Source organism: Medicago sativa, chromosome 7, assembly GCF_051527215.1.
Source record: "Medicago sativa cultivar Bolivia chromosome 7, Bolivia_mono, whole genome shotgun sequence".
In the NCBI taxonomy this organism is placed as follows: Eukaryota; Viridiplantae; Streptophyta; class Magnoliopsida; order Fabales; family Fabaceae; genus Medicago; species Medicago sativa.
Window position 1 is genome coordinate 100,132,323 of NC_140755.1, and position 10,678 is coordinate 100,143,000.

A 10,678-nucleotide genomic window follows, 5' to 3' on the forward strand; every position below is an offset into this window, starting at 1 on the left:
TTTAGTTTTTGGGGTTATTATTTATTTATTTCCTCGTGTGAAGCTCAAAGCTAGTTAGCTCATTAACACAATAAAATCATGGGTTCACTATATTAATAACACTTCTCGTTCTCGTGAAGTGCTAATTGCAGATCTGTTTGTAATCATATAATTGTATGATTGGAAAACAACAAACAGTTCTATTTTCTTTTGAAAATTGCTTTTTTGACAATGAATACTTCCTATTGACACAAGTAAATGAAGTTTTTACCCCCATCGGTTGTTAACTACCGTTGGAAAAACCGCCGGCAGTTAAGTGCCGCTGGACCCAACGGTTGTTAACTGCCGTTGCAATGTTAATGATATGAACGCAAAAACTTCCAGTTCTGGTTCCAGAACACATGCAACACAAACATCAAATTTTAATCAAAATCTCCCAATCCTCATTTGCTCGAAAATCATCCTAATTTCTTCAAGTAAATCAGAAGTAAGTTCTTTTCTTCCTATTTACATGCAATGTAGTTTGTTTAGGGTGTTAGTTTTCATAATTTTGAGCAAAATGTTAGTTTTAGGTTAGGTTAGAAAAGTGCAAATTATGCATGATTTAGATGCTTTGATGGATTGTTTATGCTGACATTGTTGTTTAGAGTAGGTTTAGGTACAATGTAGTTGAATTTGATGTTGAATTAACACTAATTGTGCTACTATTTTAAAATGCACTTAATGTGTTTGATGAAAGGCTTAATTACATATTTGACCCCCTAGCCCAATTTTGACCCAGTCAACGCTGACGTTGACACATTTTTGTATTTTTAATATTTTTTTATTTTGTAATTAAAAAATAAAAAAATTATTTTTAATTTAAATTTTTGTAATAAAAAAACGAAAAAAAATTGTAATTAATTTTTTTTATTTGTAATAAAAAAACAAAAAAAATTAATTTTTCATTTTATTTTTGTAATTAAAAAAAATTACAAAAATACTTTTTAAAAAAAATAATAATTACACACGTGGCGCCCACTTGTCCGTTGACTGGGTCAAAATTGGCATAGGGGGTCAAAATTGCAACAGAAAGTAAACTTAGGGGGCTTGGAAAGAGTTGTATTTTTTAGGGGGCCAAAATCACAACTTTCTGAAACTTAGGGGGCCAAAAGTGTAATTAAGCCTTGATGAAATGCCTAAGTGAAATAATCTTGCTTTTTTTTTTTGTATTTTTTTTTCCAAATATGTTAAATTTAAGGGTTAATAGTGTTTTTCACCCCTGTAATATATGTCATTTCCGGTTTTCGCCCTCGTAAAATTTTTGGTTTGATTTGCACCCTCGTAAAATTTTTTTTTTCCGGAATACACCCTTTTTAGGTCATTCAAAAACCAAAAATTCTTGAAATTTTTTTTTTTGAATGACCTAAAAAGGGTGTTTTCCGGAATTTTTTTTTTTACGAGGGTGCAAATCAAACCAAAAATTTTACAGGGGCGAAAACCGGAAATGTCATATATTACAGGGGTGAAAAACACTATTAACCCTAAATTTAATAATGTATATATGTTATAATTATTATAAGGTTGGATTTTGACATTTTTTGGCAAGTTTAAGAATGACATAATGTTATAAGATACGTAATTTTTTTTTTTTTTTTATGAAATGTCTAAGTTGAATGATTCTAAGTTTGAATTTTTATGAATGCTTAAGTAAAATTTGTTACATGTTAAATGCCTTAAAAGTATATAGTTTTTAAGGAAATGCTTAGATACATTCAACTTAGGGATATGCCTAAGTAAAATTTGTTACATGTTAAACGCCTTAAAAGTATATATTTTTTGGCAACTTATTTGTGTTTTTTAAATTCGTTTTGAACAGATATGGCCAGGGATGAGGATGAGCGGCAACGGGTTATTAGAGGGGATAGGACGCGCAAAGGTAAAGTGGCGAGTACCGCTAGCGCTCGGAGAGAAAAGGAGGATCAAAACCCGTATGTCCCTAAGACTCGGAAGCGCAGGGACCCGAGGATAGCTGGAGAAGGCTCACAGGTATAGGTGGATTACTCCTCCCAGGTGGTTTATCCGACACCAGCGCATGATTATGCTGGGTATGCGGATGAGGGTTTTGCTGGATATGATCGGATGGAGGATGATAGGATGTTTTATCAGCCGCCAGACGAGACAGAGGATGAGGAGGTGGAAGATGATGAGGGGGTGCCACAGGATGTTGTGGCGGATTATCTTGAGGCAGATAATCTAGTTCCTGAGGGTGAGCCTGAGCCTCAGACTCAGCCACGACGTCGTCGTGTTCCGTTGATACCGCTGTATCCTGTTGGAAGGCCTCCCTTTCCTGGAGGATCTGAGACCACGTCACTGTTGTCCGACTACGCGAGACACGTGGTGAACCCTCTTTGGGTGAACCATCATAATGTAAGTGTTTAAATTGTTTAAAATTCTTTAAATGCTTTAAAGTGATTATTTAAAATAATGTAGCGTAAATGTTTTAATTATTTAAAAGAATGTAGCGTAAGTGATTTAATTATTTAATATTATGTAGCGTAAGTGATTTAATTATTTAAAAGAAAGTAGCGTAAATGTTTTAATTATTTAAAAGAATGTAGCGTAAGTGATTTAATTATTTTTTCTTTTCTGTTTATGTTTTGATTTTTGAGGGTTTTGGCCTAGTCCCCCCTCATGTAATTTTTTTTCCCCTTTTTTTAATAAAATTTTATCTGAGTTTGGCGGCATAGGATGAGGGTTCTGCGGGGTACCAACCTAGTTGGGATGTCGTTGCTTCCCCCTGATGCCTGTCCACTCTCCTGGCTTAGCAAAAAAAAAAAGTGATTTAATTATTTAATATTATGTAACGTAAATGTTTATTTAAATGAATGTAGCGTAAGTGTTTTAATTATTTAATATTATGTAGCTTAAGTGATTTAACTATTTAATATTATGTAGCGTAAGTGATTTAATTATTTAAAATAGTGACAATGTCTTAATTAATTTGAATTTCAGATGTGGTATGATGAAGCGGGTTACAAGAGCATAAATGCAGGGAAAAGGATGAAAGAGCTTGATAAGTCGGAGGCGGGTTGGGAGCCTGTGGAGGGGTCTGGCCTACATGATTTGATATACACCGGGTATTCGACTGTGACCCATGCCATGATACGTGCTATGTGTGAGAGGTGGCACACGGAGACCAGTAGTTTTCATCTACCTGTGGGGGAGATGACGATTACTTTGGACGATGTGCATAATCTCCTACACATTCCTATTCACGGCCGCATGCTGGACCACGACGAGGCAATGGATAGGGACCGTTCGATTGATTTGATGACCAGGTTGTTGGGCATGTTAGATGTTGATGCTAGGGCTGAGGTTAGGAATGAATCTACTGGTCATATTAGTTATCCCTCACTGAAGCGGGTTAATGAAGACCACCTGATAGAGGCTAGACGACTTGAGGAGCCACAGACGAGGGAGGAGCTACAAGAGAGAACGAGGATGAGGGTGTGGTGTGTGAGGAGTTTCCTTCTATATCTCGTCGGTTGTGCACTGATCACTAACAAAATGAACAGACACATCCACTTGATATATCTTGATTGTATGGCGGACTTGCAGGCGATTGGGAAGTGGTCATGGGGAGGGACCTTATCTTACCTGTACGATTATCTGGATGATTCTGTTATTCTGAATAACAGAACGATGGCTGGATGTACGACTCTTCTTATGGTAGTAATTTAATATTTATCTTCATTTCTTTATGAATTTATTTTATAAATTTTATTATCATGTTAGATTATTTTATAATGTTTTAGATTTATTGAATATTTAACTCGAATAATTATTTTTTTGTATTATTTATTTTGTGGCAGGGATGAATTTTGGAGGATTTGCCAGGCCCGTACCCAAGGAAGCCTAACCCGAGGTGGATTCCCAAGAGACCATGTGCTGGGAGATGACTTACTAGCAAAGGGCATAAAGATGTGCACCATTACCGCTTACACCTGGATCGCTTAGAGGTGGATGACGTCAGGTTTTCTACTTATGGTGATCACAGAGAGGTGCGCCCATTTCAGCTTCTGTGCACTTACTCGGGATGGCTGATGTGCGGGGAGGAGAGGGTGTACCGTCATTTACCTGAGCGGGTAAAGAGGCAGTTATCCTTTGTACAGGACGTTCCCAGACATCCGTCTTCTGTCGTTCAGGTGCCTACGCAGTTGCTGACCACTGTGTTGATGGACGCTCAGGCGTGGTTATTCACTGCTTGGGGAGATGGGTGTGAGAGAGCATGGCATCATGCGCCTGGCTACATGGCTTGGTATGCCAAAGTCTCTCACCCTCGTATTCTCCCACCTGATGAAGTATCTCCTCCCAGGCCGGCGAACGTGGAGCAGATCATAGAGGAGGAGCATGCCAGAGAGATGCCTGACACACTGACGATCATCCGGGATGTGGTGCATATAGCTGATGATATTGTGGCCAGGCAAGCCGAGATGACTAAAGAGGAGATTGTCCAGGAGGTGATGCAGATAGCCAATACTGGTCGCCCTGCCCTTACGTATCAGACTGCCAGTCGGCGCAGGGGTCGAGGCATGCTAGGCAGCAGGGTTGATTATGATTAGGCTTTTTTTTATGTACTTTTTGACTGTGCTGTATAATTATGACATGTTCCGTACATTTTGGTATTTCTATGATATTTTCCGACATACCTTTATATTATTTCTTGCGTTTTAATTTTATCTGTTAAATATTATTTTGTACGTACGTTTTAATTTCCCGACATATCCTGGTTCTTTACTTTAATTTGCAATTGGATGCAAAAACAGGAAAAATTCTCCTGGATAACCAGTGATGTCTGGTCTAGTTTACTGGTGTGAACGGCAGTTAACTGCCAGCGTATCATTGAGCGGTTGATAACTGCCTTTGGGGGCATTTTAGTATTTTACTTGTGTCAATAGGAAGTTTTCATTGTCAGAAAAGCAATTTTCTTTTCTTTTTACTGGTGTGGGTCAATAGCCCAATATATAAAAGACGAAGTTCATTTCGGTCCAATTGCGCCATAAAACTTATTTAAGCCCAATTTTAATAATTCTTGTTTTATTTTCTGTTTTGGATTAGAGTTTCCTTAGTATTCAAACACTTCAGCTGTAGCTAGAGATGAACATTCAATGATATTTCAGAGAGTTTTCCCAATTTCTACTGGATTCTGAAACCCTATTTTCACAGATTTGTCGCTTACAAACTTATTCTTTTCTCTATCTAGATTCAAAGCTTGTTAGTCTTCGCTTGTGTCTGCATCATATTCTTCTCAACCACATTTTGCTATTTTTTCACAAGATTTAAGGACGAATTTAAAAGATTTAATCGGTGGAAGAAAAATATATTACAAATATGGAATTTAAAAGATTTAATCGGTGGAAGAAAAATATATTACAAATATGATAAATGCTAACGAGTTAAATATTTTTGAGACAGAATAACTATATTTGTCTAAGTGCACACATTATCATTTTCCATTATATATTTATCATTGAGAAAAATATTGACGACGATAAAAAATATCTCATTTTATATCTAAAAATATCAAAGACACATAAATATTTAGGTATTAGGGGCGTTTGTTTCAAGTCATATTTGGAGATTATTGGGAATATGATAACAGGAAATATATATTTCCATGTTTGTTTCAAATTTTTAAAATTTTATTTATGTGAATAGAAGTTTCCTGTTAATGTTGTTTTGTTCCAAAGGAAATTGGGAGGAATAAAATTCTCATGTAGATGAGAATAAAATCATTAATTACTATCCATACATATCGTTTTATAAATCATTCCCAGTAATACTTTAAATACTAGCCAAACACATTTTCTCATTAAACCCGAGAATAAATTTTTCATTCTTATATTCCCTGAAAAATTATTTTCAAAATTATATTTTGTAAACTTGAAACAAATGTCCCTTATATTTCCAAATTATTCAATAACTTTTTGTAGATACAACACTAAATTTTCAATAGAGAAAAGTAAAATGATTCAATAACTTGTAACAAAATAATTAAGTTAATATGCCCTCAATTTTATGAACCAATCCTTCCCCTCTCTAGACCCTTTTCCTCCTCATATATTCATTTCACATGAGTTAATACCCTGTTTAAAAGATTTAATATCAATACCACTATGAGAAACTTAATTTTGGTAAACTTGAACCAATTTGGAGAATGATATCACTTTTAATCTTTTATGGTAATAATCCATATAACACTTTTATTATTATGTTGATTTAATATAGTAAAAACAGAAAACAAATGATTAGTAGTAACAGTCTAATAGTAGTTAAAGGAAACAAAATATCTAGCTATGATTTTGAGTGAATCTGAGAGTGAGTTTGTTTGTGGAACTCAAGAAGATCAAAAAACATATTCACTGAACTGAATCTTGATCACCAACAACAAAAACATCACCATGCAAATGTTCCAACATTAATTAACAGTTGTCTGAAAACATAGTTGTCTGTGTTGGAAGTCACTGTCTCCACTTTAACAACACTCTTCAGTTCTCATCCCAACAACAACTTCATCACTTTCACTTACATATTCATATTAATACTATTTTCAGTTACATTTTCTCTCTCTTTCTTTCTTCACTCCTTAGAGAGAGAAGCAGAATTTTTAAGGGAGGGGGGGTCCTACTGGTGTTTATATTTTTGTTAGCAACAACAGTCTCTATCAATGATTTGGGTGGTGGTGTGTGGTTACTCTCTATGATCAATTGACCCACCCAATCAATATCAATATCACTCTTCTTTCTACCTTAACATTTTAATCTAATTAACCAATATTTCATCTTCTTCTTCTTCTTCACCTTTTTTCTTGTCTCTTGAGTCTTTTTCATTGCTAGGAACAAGATTTTTTTCAATTCAAAAGGTGAAAAACGGATCTCATTCATATGAGGAGACCTTCTACAGTAAGTACTTCTCTTTCACTTTCACTTTCACTTTTTGCATCAATGTTGTTGTGAAAGGAGTAATTAAGTAAGATCTAAAACTTCTTTTTATTTTATTTTAGAATAGTACTAGTTTGATCATCTACTTGTTAATTTTTATATAATTTGAGTTAATTCACTTAATTGTTTATGCTGATTCTCTTCTCAATTAATTTGCACTTAACAAAAAATGGGTTGTGATTGTTTTTTCAGTTTTGGTTGTTCATTTTTTGATAATGTAACTGATCTGAGTTGAATTGTTTTTAGCTCTGTCTAGATCCTACTACAATTTCATAATTTTCATCATGCTTTTTTTAATTACTGTTTGAAGAAGCATGAGAAATAAACTTGTGCTGTTTTAGTTCATGGTTTAATTAATTTGATAGAATCCAAAGTTGGGAAGTTGCTAGTGCTTGTGGTTTCACTGATGGTGATTTTTTTTTTCTTTCTTTTCTGTTTTGCAGTTTGTGGATGTGTTTCTGGTACTTGCATTGTTCTGTTGTAGCTCATGGAAAGTGTGGAGTAGCACACTATGCAAAGAGACAAACTTGGACAAAGTTAGGCCTCATAGTGTTAGTATTACTGAATTTGGTGCAGTTGGCGATGGGATCACTCTCAACACAAAAGCATTTCAGAATGCGATTTTCTACCTAAATTCTTTCTCAGACAAAGGTGGAGCCAAGCTCTTTGTTCCAGCCGGTCGGTGGTTAACCGGTAGTTTTGATCTCATTAGTCACCTAACTTTGTGGTTGGACAAGGATGCAATAATTCTTGGATCAACAGTAAGCATTCACTCTTTAAAAATAATTTGGAATGTCACTTTCGGTTTCAGCATAACTTTCTTATTCTTACTAATCAATCAATGTAGTGGTGGTTTATTTTAGTTGATAACTATATATAGGTAATTTCTGAGATATGGATTAGTTTACTATAAAAGGATTGAGTATTTGTACCCAAAAAAAGGATTGAGTATTAATTTTTCAAAATTGGGGTATAAGTAATCTTTATAGCAAGCCAGATTTGTATATTATGCATTGGTCTTTAAGTTTGTGTGCATTTGGTCCCACTTTTGAAGGAGGCAAAGTTGATTTCAGAGGTGTAGAGTTGATTTTGACATGTTTGGATGTTCTCAAGTAGTATTGATTTTGCTTCTAGAATTGATTCTAACTTGAAGCTAGAATTCGGAGCTTTTGCCTCTAAAATTGATTTGTAGCGTTGAATTTTTTGTTCAGTTCACTTTTGCTTGAGTTTATCCAAACATTATTCACTTTACATTCAACTCACTTGTAGCCATAATCAAGTCATTTAAAATAAATTTTATTACTGTAGAACCAAACACATGCTTCTAATCTGCTAAGATCTTGCAATTCGTTCAACTATGATATGTATAGTTCCTTGTTACAGAACTCTGAGGATTGGCCGGTTGTTGATCCTCTACCGTCTTATGGGCGAGGAAGGGAGTTGCCGGGTGGAAGGCATAGGAGTCTCATCTATGGATGTAATTTGACTGATGTTATCATAACAGGTTGGTGATATAAATATTCCGCAAATAACCGTGGTCTCTATACATGTTGGTTACTTGATTCTATTGCTGTCTAAATGAAGGTAATGAGGGGATTATCGATGGTCAAGGGAGTATCTGGTGGAGCATGTTTAGGAACAAAACTCTGGATTATACGCGTCCGCATTTGGTAGAATTGATGAATTCAACCGGGATTCTTATTTCAAATTTAACCTTCTTGAATTCTCCATTTTGGACTATTCATCCTGTATATTGCAGCCAAGTTACAGTTCAGAATGTCACGATCCTTGCTCCTCTTGATTCACCAAACACAGATGGGATCGATCCAGGTGAACTTTCTCCCTATTACTAACATATCTCATTTATCGATAACTTGATTGATAATGAATACAAAAGACTCTATTTATACATACGAGTCCATATGAAAATGAAAAGGATAACAAGGATAACTAATTCTTAACTAACTTATCTATAATACCCCTAGAATGTCATGTTCTGTGTGTATTTGACAATTTTGAAACCTAGATTCTCACATTTACCTTCAAAATGTGTCCAGATTCTTCTGATGACGTGTGTATTGAAGACTGTTATATAAGCACTGGCGATGATCTGATTGCCATCAAAAGTGGGTGGGATGAATATGGAATTGCATTCGGTCGTCCCAGCACAAATATTGTCATCCACAGGCTTGTTGGAAAAACTCACACAAGCGCAGGGATAGCTATTGGAAGTGAGATGTCGGGTGGTGTATCAGATGTTCGTGCGGAAGATATTCACTTTTATGATTCATATACTGGAATCAGAATAAAGACTTCACCTGGAAGAGGTGGTTATGTTAGAAACATCTATGTCACTAACATGACCTTGGCTAATGTTGATATTGCTATTCGGTTCACCGGCTCATATGGTGATCATCCAGATGATGCTTATGACCCAAATGCTTTACCAGTAATTGAAAAGATTACCATCGAGGATGTGATAGGTGAAAAGATCACAAAAGCAGGTCTTATAGAAGGTATAGAAGGTGACAATTTCGTCAACATATGCTTATCAAACATCACCCTCAATGTGAGCTCAAACTATCCATGGAACTGCTCTAACATTAGAGGATACTCTGACATGGTTTTTCCTGAAGCTTGTGAGCCGCTCAAGGAGAGGATATTCCCCGACCATTGTTCAGACTGTTACTATTTGTCGAATCACCAACAAAGTTCAAATAATAAAAACAGAGGTGCTTGGTTTATGTCTTGGTAAATTGTGGAGTTTATAGCATTATCATACCAAAGTGTACTTCATAGATGAAATTTGATTTGGTTCGTTTTTTCGGCAGGACAAAAATTTCACTTGACATAAGAAGTTGAGTGGAGTTGCTGATTTGTGATTTGCTCGTCTGCAGAAAGATATACCGAGAGAGATGATTGTTTCTTGTAACGTGTGTGCAGTGACAAATAATTGAGTGATTTATCAAACAAAAAAAAAATAGGAAGTTGAATTATTTCATGTCCTGCTTTTTCTAGCTACCTTTGGCTTTGGTAAAGAGAAAAAAAAATGAAAATGTTGTCTCTTTTTGGTTCTAAGGGAAAATAGTGTGTTTGTTGGTAGAGGTGAGATATGGTTATTCTTCTGACACAATTCCCTTTTGCTACTATGTTGTTGGACATTGAAGATTTTGCACAAGTTGGAGGCAGGTAGATGTTTGTTTGAATAAGGAATCCAGTAACTAAACTTCCTATAAAGGTGGAATCTAATCAATTACATCCTTTTTTACACATAATAATAAAGAGTTATTGTTTGTTTTCATTTTTTTATTTTGGGCTGGTAGTTACTTACTGGTGGTGGCCTCAGGATCTTATCTTGCTGGAAAGCAAAATGAGTGTTTAAAGGCATATAAGTTTGGAAATAGAATTAGATTCCCTGCTGTAACTGCGTTTAAAGATCTCGATTGTTCGATCTCAAATCAATGGTCAAAATCATTTGGAATTGAATTGCTGATTGTGTAATCTGTGCCACCCCTTCTCAAATTTGCTGGTGAGATATTTTTAGAGCAGGGAATCTGAGTCCAAATTTGGATAGTATTTGTGCCAATGATAAAAACCAATGACATTCAATAGCTTATAATCTCCTTTGTAAAGAAAGAATTAATGTGACAGTGAAAGCCTATGCCTACTGAATGGAAGGTGTAGAAAGCTTAAAATTAGTAGCTGGTGATTAAAAT

At 35.3% G+C, this 10,678-nt stretch overlaps 1 protein-coding gene across 1 annotated transcript; it reads left to right on the plus strand.

Moving 5' to 3' along the window:
* Positions 1-6,780: 6,780 nt before the first annotated feature.
* On the plus strand, positions 6,781-10,263 carry LOC146911197 (Pectin lyase-like superfamily protein). The gene is made up of 6 exons (XM_085722557.1): positions 6,781-6,923; positions 7,406-7,723; positions 8,346-8,466; positions 8,547-8,792; positions 9,020-9,694; positions 9,794-10,263. Exons 1-6 carry the CDS (start codon positions 6,906-6,908, stop codon positions 9,814-9,816), a joined length of 1,401 nt encoding a protein of 466 aa, XP_085578683.1. The 5' UTR covers positions 6,781-6,905; the 3' UTR covers positions 9,817-10,263.
* The last annotated feature ends 415 nt before the right edge of the window (positions 10,264-10,678 follow it).

Bases quoted from the DNA above. Each gene is read 5' to 3' on its own strand.
- LOC146911197 (XM_085722557.1), top strand. The intron at 7,724-8,345 runs GTAAGCATTCAC...TCCTTGTTACAG, and splicing joins CAATAATTCTTGGATCAACA to AACTCTGAGGATTGGCCGGT. The intron at 8,467-8,546 runs GTTGGTGATATA...GTCTAAATGAAG, and splicing joins GACTGATGTTATCATAACAG to GTAATGAGGGGATTATCGAT.